Source organism: Coturnix japonica, chromosome 1 (assembly GCF_054131305.1).
Source record: "Coturnix japonica strain WE chromosome 1, WE-NBRP24, whole genome shotgun sequence".
NCBI lineage: Eukaryota > Metazoa > Chordata > Aves > Galliformes > Phasianidae > Coturnix > Coturnix japonica.
In genome coordinates, this window is record NC_140663.1 from 71,892,309 (window position 1) to 71,907,343 (window position 15,035).

The window sequence follows — 15,035 nt, forward strand, 5'->3', positions numbered from 1 at the left end:
CTGTAGTCAGTCTTGTTTCTTTCCCCACCCTCCCATCCTCCTGCTGCAAGCTGATATGTGTGATACCCTGTCAAGGTATTTTTCTCCTCCTCTGCTGTTGACCTACATAGTAACTGATAGCAGGAGGTTGTCATCTTCTGTTTGCTCAAATGTTATGGGTGTAAAACTCCAGCCTCGCAGTCATGAATTACTGAGATGTTAAAATAACTGTCATACTTTTTAGTGATTGCTGCTTGGCTTTTTCTTCAGATACATATAAATATGCATACGCATGTCTAATTGTGTACAGCAAGTATGTTTTGGCACCCCTGTTTTTCCTTTCTAGTGTCTCAAACTTGTTTCTTGATGTTATTTACTTTACACTTCAAAAAGTCAGGTGGATGTGAATATTACTGCTTGGTTCAAGTGTTTTAGTTTTTCTTATTGGATCACTATTTTAAACTAAATAAAACTTTCAATCTGATTTTTAGCAGATAAAAATAAAATTGTTTTTATAAAACAAGTTAATAAAGGTATGTCCCCTTCCTTTTTTAGAGCAAGCTTAAAACATCTGTATGGAGTGGCACTGAATGTAATTTGTCCTATTGCATATAGAGTGTGAGGCTGTCCTGGTATATCAAGTATATAAATGTTTGTACTTAACACTTCCTACTGAGGGAATTCATGCAGCTTTCTCTCTGATGTTCATATATACTGGTTTCAGCAAGACTTTGATCTCTGCTGGAGGAGTGTTTTAAGCTATATCTTGTGAAGATAAACAGGTGAAATCCTGTTTCTCTTTTATTTCTTCTCTTATGTATTGCTATTTCTTTATTATGTAAAAATATTATGAAACCTTTGGTAGCATATTAGTCAAAACTAATACCACAATGTTCTGTTATTGGGCTAAACTATGTGAATAAGAACCTTCTGTAATTGATAGATGCACTGATTCCTTTTATCAAGTGAGTATGAAGGACAAAAAATTAGAGATAAATGAAACTTCTGCATTAAGACTTGTTCAGTTTCTGGGGGACTGTATGGGCCTTTTCAATCACACCTAACGATTTTCTTCATGCCTCTAGGAACTCTTTCCAAATGGGAGAATAAGGATGCTGTCTGTATTGCTCTGCATGTGAGTGATTGGAGTTACAGAATCACACAGAATCACAGAATGACCCGGCTTGGAAGGGACCTCAAGGATCATGTAGTTCCAACCCCCCTGCCTGGCAGGGCCACCAAACATACACCTTTACTAGATCAGGTTGCCCAGGGCCCCGTCCAACCTGGTCTTGAACACCTCCAAGGACGGGGCATCCACAACCTCCCTGGGCAGCCTGTTCCAGGGCCTAACCACTCTCCTAGTGAAGAACTTCCCCCTAACATCCAACCTAAATCTTCCCTCTTTTAACTTAAAACCATTTCCCCTAGTCCTGCTATTATCAGCCCTTTAATAAGTTAATATGTTGTTGCTTTGTGCTCAAAACTTCCTGTACAGTACTGGCTTATGAACCTGTTGCCCCATCTTGACACAGCTGTCAGGGGATGTAGCCAGTGGAGAGTGTGAAAGAGTAGCAGGTCAGTACAGTAATGCTGATGGTGTAGGCAAGCTTTCCGGAGCACCTATTGAAACAGTCATTGATGCTTCAGAAAAAAAGGGACCTGTGATTCCTTTTCTTTAGGTGAAATGTTACATAAGAATCACATAAAGTGTTAAAATGTGAAGTAGTGTAGGAGGTGCTAGTTAATGTATGTGTGCGTGAAAGTTTAATGTGACTCTACGTGTGTAGGAGAGGGTGCAAATTAAGGTATAGTGGAAACCTGTAATCTTGTAGTTTCTTGGTTTTCAGGTGATTGAGGCTTTATTTTTAATCTAAAATGAGCCATCAAAGTCTGACTAATCTTAGGATTCTGTTTAATGTGATATCAGGCAGCTTGAATAGGTTCGTGGTTATGCTGGGAAAAAGTTGCCATCAAAGCAAGTTTGTCTTAATCATTCTAAAAAACGCATGTATGTATTTATTTTGTAGAATAAAGAAAAACAAATAATGAGGATTGTAGCAAGTTGATCTCTGTAAAAGATGAACTCGTTATGGTGTGGATAATACTGCAGTGCTTTGTTGTATTTTGTGAGAACTTCAGTGATACAGACCTGATTATAGAGTGCACCACTTTTTTTCTTCTTGGCTTGTGTTGTTGTGTTTCTGCCTTTTTAAGTTTATTTATGGGGTTCTTATTTTTGACAGTAATAGCAGGCTGGGCGTAAAGTAGTATTTAAGAGCTGGTTCCTTTTGCTTGAGGATACGTTTCAGTAACTGATCTGTGCTACTGAAAGCAGTGGGACTGCTCTGTCCATCTCATATGTAAATGTACTTTTTTTGTAAAGATGTGTTTTTAATGCGAAACAGATGTTGCTCAGCTGTTGTATGAGAACCCAGTTATGTGTAACTGCTTTCTCAGTGTCTCAGGACCAGCTATGTATCATTCTTTGATCAAACTCAAGGTCTTCTAAATCAGGAAATAATCTGTTTAGCCTGGGGAAGAGGAGGCTGAGGGGAGGCCTTATTAATCTCTTCAAATACCTGAAAGGTGGTTGTAGGGAGAGTGGGGTTGGTCTCTTCTCACTGGTGACAGGATGAGGAGAAGAAATGGCCTCGAGTTTTGCCAGGGGAGGTTTAGTTTGGATATCAGGAAACACTTTACAGAAAGGGTAGTTAAACACTGGAATAGGCTCCCCAGGGAGGTGGTCGAGTCTCCATCCCTGGATGTGTTTAAAAACTGTTTGGATGTGATGCTCAGGGATGTGATTTAGCGGAGAGTTGTTAGAGTTAGGGTACTATGGGTAGGTTGTGGTTGGACTTGATGATCTTGAAGGTCCTTTCCAACCTGAGCAATTCTGTGATTCTGTTATGCAGGATGTTTGCCCATTCTGTGTTCAATAGTCTAAATACATTGTTATATATGTATATAAACTTGTACAGCAACAGCTAGATAGTGTTTGATAGTGTCTGTAGCTTGACACCATTAATTGAAATAGACTTCTGCAGCTTAGAATTAAAAGTATGCTGTTAGTATTTTGATGCATTTTGTATCTTACATCAAAATGAAATGAGCATCTGGAAATATACATTTTTGACTTTTTATCTGACCAAAGTCTCTTTTCCAATACTAGTTTCCTTTTCTGTTTCTCCTAGTCCATTGGAAATGACAATAATATGCTCCAGTTAACGTGGTGCTAGGAGACAGGATGCTGTTTTATATTGTCTTACACAGAGCAGGTGGCAACATTGCTCTGATTCGGGTTTCTTGATAGAATACAAATAATTCCTAAGTTTCAGAGTTTTCTAGTAAGGCTTAGACTTTTGAGTATTTTTTTTAATGGGTCTGATTCCTAAAATTATCTTTTATGTTATTAATAAATGTTTTCTCAGTTAAATTTGTGAGACTGCACAGTCATAATACGCCACATGAGTAATGGGCTACAGCCATTAAATCCTTATATAGTGCCTAACTTTGATTGTTATTGCCTTGAGGCAGATCTAATTGCGTTACATTTTGCATCGTACAAAGGAAAATAATGTGAGGGAGAAGTTTTTGATCGACCTGTAGTGATTGAAAACTACATTATTATTCAACTTTATGCATCCGTTGTTTTTTCTAACCTTGGTTTTTTGAGTGATGCTGAGACTGCACAAAACAGAGTAAGTCTGCGTACACATTGTTGAAAGTGTGTAAAATAGTGTGTGATTTCTGCTTGTTTATTCACTGATGAGATATTTGTTAATTGCTGTTGAAATGGAAAACAGAACAAAACCGTACATTCCTGCAACTGTTAATCTGATTCATCTGGAAAACCTGCATGAGATAAGAAACTTGAAGTTTCTTAGCTTTTACAGATGTTTAGCCACTCTTATGAATGTAGTCACTGGGAGCTGTTTGCAGAAAATCTCTGCCTTTCTTCACCAAATGAAACTTCAGTAAATGGCTTTCTAGACACGTGAAAGTGTTGTGATAGTCTATATGGTCAGCTTGAATTTGGATTTGCTGGCTTTTAGTTTTGCATTGGGCTTGCTTTCGGTGCATAACAGATGTGCTTCAACTCTTCAGCCCCTTCTGGAGTTGTCTGTGTGCCCATTCATTCTTTGTTTTTAAAATTCTAAGTATATTCTTCCAGTTTTTTAACTTATTCTTATTCCAGAGCTGCATCCAGAAGCACTGCCTAAATCACAAGAAGGAGGAAAATAATTAGGAAGGAAAAGATAAAGAGCAGCAAGCATTGGCTGCTTGTGATCAGCCATGGAACTTAACAAAAGTTGGTCATTTCATTTTTGTTTCCATTGTGCCTATAGAAATACATATCACTAACTTGCTCCATTAAATATACATGGAAACAAGACAGAACAATTTAAGCATGGTAGAGTTCTTGGAAAAAATGCCAAGACGTGGTTTATCTGGACAATAGAGGAATTTCTACAATTGAACAGAAAATTTGAGAGGAGGATGTAAAGTTATGGCTCGTTTACTTCAAGGTGAAACCCAGCTGTCTGCAAAGGAATGTCAGAGGCTGAGGCTTTGGCTTAGATGAGAGCAGGTCCAGAGTAGTGGGATTTTGGTGCAGATTCTTGGTCTAAGATTCAAAAAATAAACCGAAAAAACCCAGACAGCATCACTGGGAGGTGCTGGTTTCTTCTGGGATCTGATGACAGGACATGTGGGAATGGTTGTACCAGAGGGGTTCAGACTTGGCATTAGGAAACATTTATTTACTGTGAGGATGATCAAATGTTTTAATAGCCTTCCAAGAGAGGTGTATGTGGTGCCCCGTGCCTGTCAGTGTTGAAAGGAAGTTTGGACAGTGACCACATCAGTGTTCTTTAACTTCTGGTTAGCCCTGAAGTGGTCAAGCAGTTGCACTCAGTGTTTTCTGCTGGTCCATTCCAACTGACTTGTTTATTGTTCACAAGTGAAATGTTTGTTTGCAGGAAGCCTGTATAGAGTTTAAGAGGGTTATTTAAAATTAAAGGCGATATTGACACTGATGTTCCCCTCTTCTTTCTACCACAAAGAATCTGATGAGTGAAAGTGAGGAGAGCTAGTGTTTAAAATGGGAGCTGTATCACTGAAGAACACCAAGGGAGCAAGCTAGCAGAGTATAGCTTGATATGAATAACAGTGAAATAAGGCAGGAGATAGGAACACAAAGATTAAAGGGGGAAGTGCAGTGGAAGGAGGGAGGGATATGAGGACTTGAATTAAAGAAAACCCTCTCATTTGTGTTTGCCAAATAGTACTCATATCATGTGCAAATATAACCATCTCCTAGAAATTACTTCTACTGCCACCATTGTCTGACAGTAACCACTCAAGAAACCTACACTTTTGGTTAATTTTCTGGGCAATGAGAGGCTGTGGATGTCTAACTAGTGTCCTTGCATGGCATGAAGGTGTGCTCCTCCACATACTAGAAGAACATGATGGGCTTGTGATGTTAGTGGATGTTATCAAATCGTATGTAAGGCTATAAATGTGTATGTGTGTATATAAAATACATATATATTATAAATGTATATTTATATATATATAATTGTTGCTGTCAGGCTTGAGGGAAAATACTGTTCTGTACTTAGCATGTAATGTTTTCAAGGCAATGAGTAAAAAAAATAATAATTGTTTTTGTCTACCCATCTGTTGAGAATGCAAACAATAATAAGAGTTTGTTGTCTTGCTTTAGTAACCCATTGCTGTACTTCTGTGTGTGGGGGAACAGTTGCTGGTGGCCAGTTTTCCCTACTTGGCTTAATTTTCACTTTGATTTCTGACTCTTATATACAAGCATGAAAGCACCTTTGTTTTTAGTAACTGATCTGTAAAAACAAAACAAAAAACCTGCTTTGTCACAGAAGATAGGAGAGACTTATATTAAAATTCATCCTGGTGTGTGACGCTTTAGTGATTGCTTTCTAGAAGGTCACGCCTCATGTATACTTGTAGTGTATTGTTTCATTTGGCGATTCTGCTATCAAGCCTTACAATTTGCGACCTTCTCTGAATGACATTTTGTCTGCTGGTGGAGACTGTTCAATGCTCTTGCATAAGCAGCTGCAATAGTTAATGACAGTAGTTGTTCAAAAAATGTGCACTGGTATACCCTTGTTTCTACTCTTTGAAAGGACAGATAATGGCAGGACATGGGGAAGCTGTTTTAAGTTGAATGAGGGAAGATTTATGTTGGATATTAGGGGGAATTTCTTTACTATGATAGTGATGAGGTGCTGGAACAGTCTGCCTAGAGAGGTTGTGAATGCCCTGTCTCTGGTGGTGTTAAAGGCCAGGTTGGACAGGGCCCTGAGCAGCCTGGTTGAGTATTAAATGTGGAGGTTGGTGGCTCTGCATGTGGCACAGGGGTTGGAGATTCATGATCCTTGAGATCCCTTCCAACTTGTGCCATTCTGTTCGGTTTTAGACTGATTATTGGGTCATTTTACCGTTCTTTCTGGCCATAAAAGACAGCCTAATCATCAATCCTTTCAATATTGCTTGTTTTAAAGTGGCTACCAATGTAGTTTTGTAGTATTTGGACCTCTCAACTATCTAGAGACTGTAGGATAATCCAGGATCTGGTGTTGTTTAACATGTTCATCAGTGACACAAAGGGATAGTATGTACCCTTGAAGTTTGCTGATGATACAAAGCTGGGAGGATGGCTGTCACACCAGAAGGCTGTGCTGTTGTCCAGCAAGGCTTGGACAGGCTGGAGAGTTGTGTGGAGAGGAACCTTTGAAGGTTCGACAAGGGCAAGTGTGGAGTCCTACACGTGGGGAGGAATAACAGCATCCATCAGTAGAGGTTAGGGGTCTCTTAGAGCCCAGAGAAGGGCCACGAAGATGATTAAGGGCCTGGAACATCTCCATTGTGAGGAAAGGCTGAGAGACCTGGGACCGGTTAGCCTGGGAAAGAGATGAGTGAGTGAGGAGCTCATCAATACTTGTAAACATCTTAAGTATGGGAGTCAAGTGGATGGGGCCAGGCTTTTTGAAGTGGAGCCCAGCAGTAGTACGAAGGGCAGTGGTGTAAACTGGGACATACATAGGAAGTTCCATCTTAACATGAGGAAAAACATCATTAGTTTGAAGATGACAAAACACTGGAGCAAGCTGCCTGAAGTCACTGTCTTCTCTGGAAATAGTCAAAACCTGCTCAGATGCTTTCCTGTCTAACCTGTAGGGAACCTGCTGTAGTGAAGGAGTTGGTACAGGTGATGCCCGGATGTCCCATTCAACTGCTATGATTCTGCATAGCCTTTGTAGCAGCTCTTACTTTAAGCTTTTAGATGATTTTTCTCAGAATGCTTGATAATGTTCTTGTTTACTAGTGTCCCCTGAGGCAGGGATGTTAGTTGGATATGGAAACTATTTGATGTATTTTGATACGTTTGTTCTGCAGTTGTTTCCAGTCTTTTTTAAACAAAGTGAGAATATGTTTTTTGGTCTTCTGGGGTCTCTTTTCTTTGAGTATCTGAATGTAATGATAATTGCACATATTGAACTCTTGCTGACTTTCTTATGCTGGGTGGGAAGCTTGTTGGCATTTGAATACCACTTTGGGGGATGCAGGGGAGTTTCAATTGGTCATGTTTCTGATATTTTCTTCACAACTTCATTGTGTTTTCACTTTTCTCATATTGCTTAAGAACTCAGAAGGAATGTGATACTCATCTTTAGGGGTGTTTTTCCTCCACTAAGGTCTTATACTTCAGTCTATTTGGTAAAATATATCTTCAGCTGGAACATGCAGTGACATTTCTAGCAGCTCAAGCTGTCCATCACTGGTAATTGCACAGTGAATATCTGTCTGCAGAAGAAGCTCTTGTACTGTCCTCTGTAAATTCCCTCAAATACCTGTTGACCTTTTCTTTCATCTTACTGTTTTCACATGTTTGTCTCAAAATGTCACTTTCTGGAAGACTTTGGGTTGATCATACAGTTAGTGCTAGCATTTTCCATCTCTATTGAGTCTCTGCATCTTTTCTTTAAGCACTGAATCATAGAATCACCAAGGTTGGAAAAGACCTAAAAGATCATCCAGTCCAGCCGCTCACCTATCACCAATAGCTCCCACTAAACCATGTCCCTCAGCACAACATCTATCGTTCCTTGAACACCCCCAGGGTCCACATTAGAGTATGAGAAGCTTTTACATAATTGCGAGACAGCTCTTCTCTTCCACAAGTGGGTCTTGGGAAATGTAAACATTATTTTCCCTTTTTATGATAGTGTTTTGCAACTCTGAAAGTTGTTTCTTTGCGCTGCATTTGAAGGAAAGAAGGACTGTTGACTGTTCAACAGTATCAATGAGATTGAATTTGATATAAAGAGGAACTCAGTCCTTCATTTTACATTGTTTAGGAGAAATGTGAAGGTGCCATGGATGATACTGATGAAAATGGCTGAAGAACTTCAGTTTGAAAGCCTTTCAGTCAGTGCGTCTGTTAAAACATTGCATTGTGTTAATCATGCTGACATATAAAAAGGTAACAATGCTGCTATATTTCTTTTTTAATGCAAGCCTCATAACACTTAAGAAAAAACTAAGTGCAGTTTGTCTAACAAAACACATTGATGAGAACATTCATGTTATCAAGTGATGTCAGATTTTGTTCAGTTCAAATCTTTAGATATAAAGTGCCTTAATTCCTCAGGTATGAGATACGGCTTCTTAAATCTTCTAAATCCTTCCCGTGTGTCTCAAAGCCATTATATTTGCACTTGAATCATCCCAGTAGCCATTATTAAAAATGCACTAGTCACTGTAGAAAGAGCAGAATTACTTTCTTCTAAAACGTGTAGGTTGCTCCAAAAGTAATGCCTCCTGTTTATATCAATGGAAACTACAACAGATACAAAGAATACAGTAATACTATTTGGTAGAACCAGTTCTCAGCCACAAAACCCTTTCTTAATGAAGTCTACTATTATCTATGCATTTTCATAAGCAATGACTAAGGCCCTGCATGCCATGCTCATTAAAAAAAAAATAAAGCAGCAGTGGAGGTGATTTTCCAGCCCCCCCCCTTTCGCCCCTTCCTTCACAACTGCTGTGATGTCACTGCTAGGAAAATTTTGCCCATGCCGTCCATCTTTTATTGGCTCAAATAAATGGAAGTCAGGAGGTACCAAATCTGGACTGTACTGTTAGTATGGTAGGATAGTCCAGCCAAGACTGGCATTGTGCTCCACGGTCACCAAGCTGCTATGGGACCTGGTATTATTGTGTTGTATGAGAGAGGTTGTCTGGCCTGACTCTGGAAGTTTAAGCCTTCAGCTTAGTAAGTGGTGTGGTGTTGCAGTCAGCACTGATGAGTTCCAGGGAATCCAGAAGGCTCACTCTTTTCCTATTCCAAGAGACTGTGCACATCACTTTACCCATTGAAGGCTGCATCTTGAACATTCTCTTTGATGGGGATCATAGAATCACAACATTGGAAAGAACCTACAGGATCATCTAGTTCAACCATCCTCCTTTTACTGTAACTACAACAAACCACTAAACCATATCTCTTAGCTCCTCATCCAGATGCCTGTTGAACACTAGCAGGGACAGCGACTCCACCACATTATCACTTTGCAGACTGTTGTTTTGAATCTGATCCATAGTGGTGACGCTATGTCTTGTAACTAGTAATGATGTGATCCAGAAAACTATCATCTTCAGCCTTGTGTTGATTCAGTAGGTCTTGAAAAACTTGGATATGGTGTTCTTTCAGTTCCTTCGTGAGCATTTGTGGGACCCACCTGGCACAAGCCTTGCAGTGCTCCAACATTGCCGCTGTAGTTTTCAATGCATTGAAGCCTATTCATGCAGTTCCCTGGTAATAATCTGCTAATTTGCGCAGATGAGCTGATTGAGACACTCTTCATTTTGTGGCGTAACAGCTGCACGTGACCGGAATGTGGCTTGTTTTTCTAACTGCTGTCTCCATTGCTGAAACGCACCACTACATCACTGTGCTCACATTGACTGTTTGGTCTCTGTGAACGTTTAGTAAGCATCAGTGGGTGTCACTGGGTGCCGTTTTTCCACATGGAGGAGTTCAGTTCCATGTCTTTGCTTCATACACACTTCCATCTCGGATGCTGCTTTGTCAGACTGCCCCTCTGCTACTGTTTGCCATATGACAACAAAATGTAATGGAATGTTGGTGGGAAGCTTCAGGCTCTACTACCATGCCACCACTGTCTGCTTCTGATGTTGTGGGCCAACATAATAAAATAGGAGACATCACTTCTAGAGCAGCCCTTGTGTATAATGTAACATTTTGGCTTTATTCTTTGACATTTCTTTTTTTTGGTAAGGATGTAAAGAAGCAGTGTTCTGTAATCAAAAAGACTTGACCTTGATGAATGAGGTTAATAGAAACCATTCTGCTATGCTTTGAAAGCTTGGCAAGGTCTGTCCATATCCCTAATTACTGCAACATAAATACTCTAGCACAGCACCTCAATCTTCTACTTAGTTTGGTTGAATCTCTGGAATGTAAGAGAGTATATTGTTTTATTCCCTGCAACTGTCTTATCTTATACAGAGTTGTTCAATGATTATATCCTTTTAAGTGTAAAATGATTGTGTTATACTGAGAGTCTAATGTGTATTTTTCTAATGCCTTGGTGTATTTTCAGGCCGTTTTTCATTTGTTGTTAGAATAACCTTTCAACAATGACTTAAAGACAGTAATCTTTATTTTATGTGTCTGTATCTCAACTTCTTTTGTTCATTAAAGATTGCAGTGGAAGATTGACTTCTTAACAAGTTCTTGGCTTTGGCAACAGTGATTTTTCAAAGTCATACTTTATTAGAAGCCTGTACATTCTTAAATTGCTGTATAATTCTGTCTTTAACTTGTGGGGTTTATAGACTGTACTGTTTGAAATGAAAAGTATTGAATTCAAGGCAAAATCTCATGTGTTGCAATTTGCAACCTCATTGCTCATAAAGACAGTTAATGCAGTTTTCTGTAGCCATTACTTCAGATCTTGACATATGATGTACCTGTTGTGCAGAAGGTGAGGAAGAACCCCTTTGATTATATTTTAAGAGCAATTTACTGTTAGATGCACTTATGCACATATCCTGTAACTGAAATACAGGATATAGGCCACTTCACTTCCTGAATTCTTGAGTAGATGAGCCAAGGTGTAATCCAGAAAACTCTTTTCTCACAATGCAATATGTGTACTTATCTTCTGAGGTTCACTGCAAAAATAGTGTAGAAACTTGTCAGAATCATTAGATTAGTAATTAGTAATTAGAGTAGATTCTAATTAGTAATTAGAGTAAACCAACTTGGAATATGGCTTCTGCTTTGAAGCTTCAATATGTTTATAACTGATGTATATTTCAGTGAAGAGTTGCTGACTAGCATTTGTGTCTCTAGAGAAGAAGAGGAACGTCTGAGAAACAAGATCCGAGCAGATCATGAAAAGGCCCTGGAAGAGGCAAAGGAGAAATTGAAAAAATCGCGTGATGAGATTCAAGCTGAAATTCAGACTGAAAAGAACAAAGTCGTGCAAGAATTGAAGAAGAAAGACAGCAAGCCACTACCCCTTGTTCCTTTACCAAATCTTATAGGGATAAATGGTGGAGAACCAGCAGACCCGGATATTCGAGAGAAGAGGAACAAAATTAAAGAGGTAAATACAGTGATAACTTGTATCTGGTAGCAGTTATTTTACAATATTCAGTTGTTATTACATGAAATGGTAAAAGAAAAATAAGACTACAGATCTTCTTAATTAACGGTGAGTCAAAAATATAAATCAAGTACTTTTTTATTTATCAAGACATTGCATTTCTTTCTGATGTTACAGAGTTTTTATTTCTTGGGATAACAATTTAAAAATGATGTTAGGGATTTCTTGAATTTGGGTATGGGGGTCAAAGTTTGTCATTAACAAATGGAACAGGGACAGTGTATTTGACTTCATCGGGTCCCGCTGAAAGCATGTGGTTTATTAGTCTGTCAAAACATAAATGTTTTAAAAACCTCTGTGCTAAATGCTGCCCGTCTGAAGAAATAAAGGAATGGATAACTGCCTTTCTCTCAGTTGGAGTAGTAATTTGTATCCATCTTCCTTACAGACGTTGATTTCGTTTTTCATGAAAAGTAGAGGTCTGAAATAGCAGATTCCTCCAGCTCTGTGAAATCAAGATTGAAGTTAGTGGATTGAAAGGGTAGTTCAAATGTGTATAGATAGAGTGATTGCTTAAGTGTTATTCTCTTAAGAAATCAGGTTGAAAAAAGTGGCTGTCCTGTATCTGAATTCTGTTTTGTGCACTTATTGAGAAAAGACCTATGCAGAAGAAAAGGTATTTAATCAATCACGTGGAGGTCTTTTATACTGCCTAACTCCTCTTTTTGTAGTTAACTGTTCATGATTTCCGTGCTAATCTCATTTATTTTTGTAACTGTGCTATTTCTGATCTAGCTAATTTGGCTGTCTTCTGTGACTGCGGAATTTCTTTTGGCATTTCAAAACAAATCGAAGCAATTTTCTTTCTGCTTTCAATATATTATTTTTGTTTTCACAGTCACTTTGGTAGGACATCTGTTTTTTAGTAATATTTTTTTATTATTAAAGATTTTTGTGCTATGTTATTGCTAGAAGAATATTAAAAATTCAAGAAGATCTTTAAAAACGAAGTTATCTTCTTTCAGGCCATTGTGAAAAAAATGGCTTTTCAACAATGAACTATAACATGTCCACAATATTTAAATGCTTAAGACCTTGATTGTATGTGCTTACAACCTTTTATACCCGTGTAACAACCCATTGGTCACACGTACCAACCAGGCACCTGTTTAGGTCTGTTGCAAGTAGCTACCAAGTTTTGATAAAATGGTGGATCTGTTGCTAAGTATGTCAGAAAATAAAGAGAACACAGTCTTCTGTGTGATAAAGCATGTTCCAAACAGATTTTTTGAGTATTCAGTTATGCATGGCAGAGGTTTAAATGGGTACTTTAATTAAATTTCTATTTAGGGAGAGAATTGTAACTTCCAGAAGCATAAAATAATTTTTCTAAATATCTCCAATCATCTAAGAGTCAGTCCAATGAGAAGAACGTTCCTTTCTAGTCACAGCAATTCTCAACAAATTGTTTTATTTGCTTATTTCATAGGACTCTGATTAAGTCAAATTTCTACCCTTTTTGAGGGACTGGAAAGAAGCTTTTAGAATAATAGTTCAAGCTAGGCTGCTTCAGCATGCTGCTGTAGTGATGAGACTACTCAACAAAAGTCCTTTCCATTGCTGTAATCTCCCATTATTGTTGAAAATAGGATTTTGTTAAAAGACATCATTACAACTCCGCCTTGACGAAATACCAGTTTTTTAGCAAGCTCAGTGGATAAGATCCAATGAATCAGGCACACACACTTTAAAGTAAGTAAAAGGATCGAAGTATTTCGTATGTGCAAAAGCAGTTTCATTTGAGACAGATCCTGCTTTTTGCCATTCTGGCAGCAGAGTCCAAATGAATACTTTTTTGTAGAACTATCATGCTGTACATGCAACATTGCCTTGCTGGCTTGTATATTTGGATGCATCTTGTGATAAATATTTTTGGGACTGGTATGTAATGAACTTATTCCAACAGGATTCGTTTTCTGTCAAAAGCAGAATCAGTCATCTGGAATTAATAGAACCAGTGAGACATTCCATCAGTAAAAAACGTTCATTCTCTGGTGGCCACACAGTGAGATCTTCATATTGTGTGCTATCAAATGCCAAGGACTTACTATAAGCAACTTATTTATCGTTCCTGAGCCAGAGTCGAGTCTTCTGCTAGAGTTCTAGATGTCAGAGGCATGTCTTCTCCCATCTCACAAAATTCTGTTCCCATTTATACATATCCATTCAACAGCAACACAAATCTCATGTTGTTACTAGATCTCTTAGTATATCATGCTTACAGAATTCAATATCGTGTACAGGAGCTGTGGGATTTCTCACTTACGCAGTTGTCTGCTCACGTGATGCATGAAGTCTTGGCTAAGTGGTAGACAAGGATATCACCTTGTGTACCAGAATAATTGGCAGCATTTGTCAGTTGATTTGCTAATGTGAAAATAATAAAAAGATCTTTGGAGAATTATAATCCCATTTCCTTTGTTTCCTGTTCGGAAGAGGCAGAGGAGACACGGCAAACACCTGCTCATGTTTACGCAAGTAGCTTATTCTTTTCCAAATATAATTTCCTTTCTTAGAACATTAGCCAGTACAGTCAACTATGACTTAGTCTCTCATGTTTGACAATGCTTCTGTATCTTAGGTTACTCTTCCACAATGTATTGCTTTTGTATGCTTTAGCCAATTTGTTGTCTGTACTGATATTTCTCAGCATTTTGTCTGAGACTTCTACAGAGCTAAAATACTGGTAGTCACTTGATTCTCTGTTGTGAAAATGTCATTGATGCATTCTGACGTCTTAGAAGCTCATTTCCTCTTTTGTGGAAGAAAGTTGGTTAGAGCTGCTGTATCTTGGGTACCTGGTTGTTTAGATATCCATTATCAAACTTGGATACAGAGCTCAGTGGTAACTCTTTAGCTCTATACTCTAGTGCTTTCTAAAAATACAAGTCTGGATGTTTTGGTTGTTCCTTACAGTTTTCTTTAGGTATGGTGATGGATTAAAGTTAGAAAAATAATGCATTTATTTGCTACAATACAATCACTTTATTAAAGGGTTAGTGTAGATCTTTAAGTTGCATTAGCATAGTTTTTTCTTTTAGTGAGCATTTCTCAAATTTGTAGAAATAATTATTTAATTCCTGTATGTTTTCTGGAGGTTTTTGTTTATTTTAATAGTATTTTAATACCACTTGTAAAAGCCATAATAGAAAAATAAAATATAGCACTGTGGATATAACTGCATGACTGCTGATTAAGGAGCCTTCAGAATAAATTTGTTCCTAACTTCCTTCTGTCTGGGGAGGTGATTTTTAAGAATTGGGTCTGTTCCTGTTACCTGCTTTGATCTGTTTATGGAGCTATTGGAGG

General features: G+C 38.3%; 1 protein-coding gene across 2 annotated transcripts in view; it reads left to right on the forward strand.

Moving 5' to 3' along the window:
* MAN1A2 (mannosidase alpha class 1A member 2) overlaps positions 1 to 15,035 on the forward strand; it is a 107,292-nt gene that overhangs the window by 15,401 nt on the left and 76,856 nt on the right. For both annotated transcript variants that reach the window (XR_014945213.1, XM_015873576.2), the window contains exon 2: positions 11,411 to 11,666. Coding sequence is in view for 1 of the 2 variants with exons in the window: in XM_015873576.2 (XP_015729062.2) it covers positions 11,411 to 11,666 (256 nt within the window). In the remaining variant the exon portion in view is untranslated. The remainder of the gene's footprint in view (positions 1 to 11,410; positions 11,667 to 15,035) is intronic.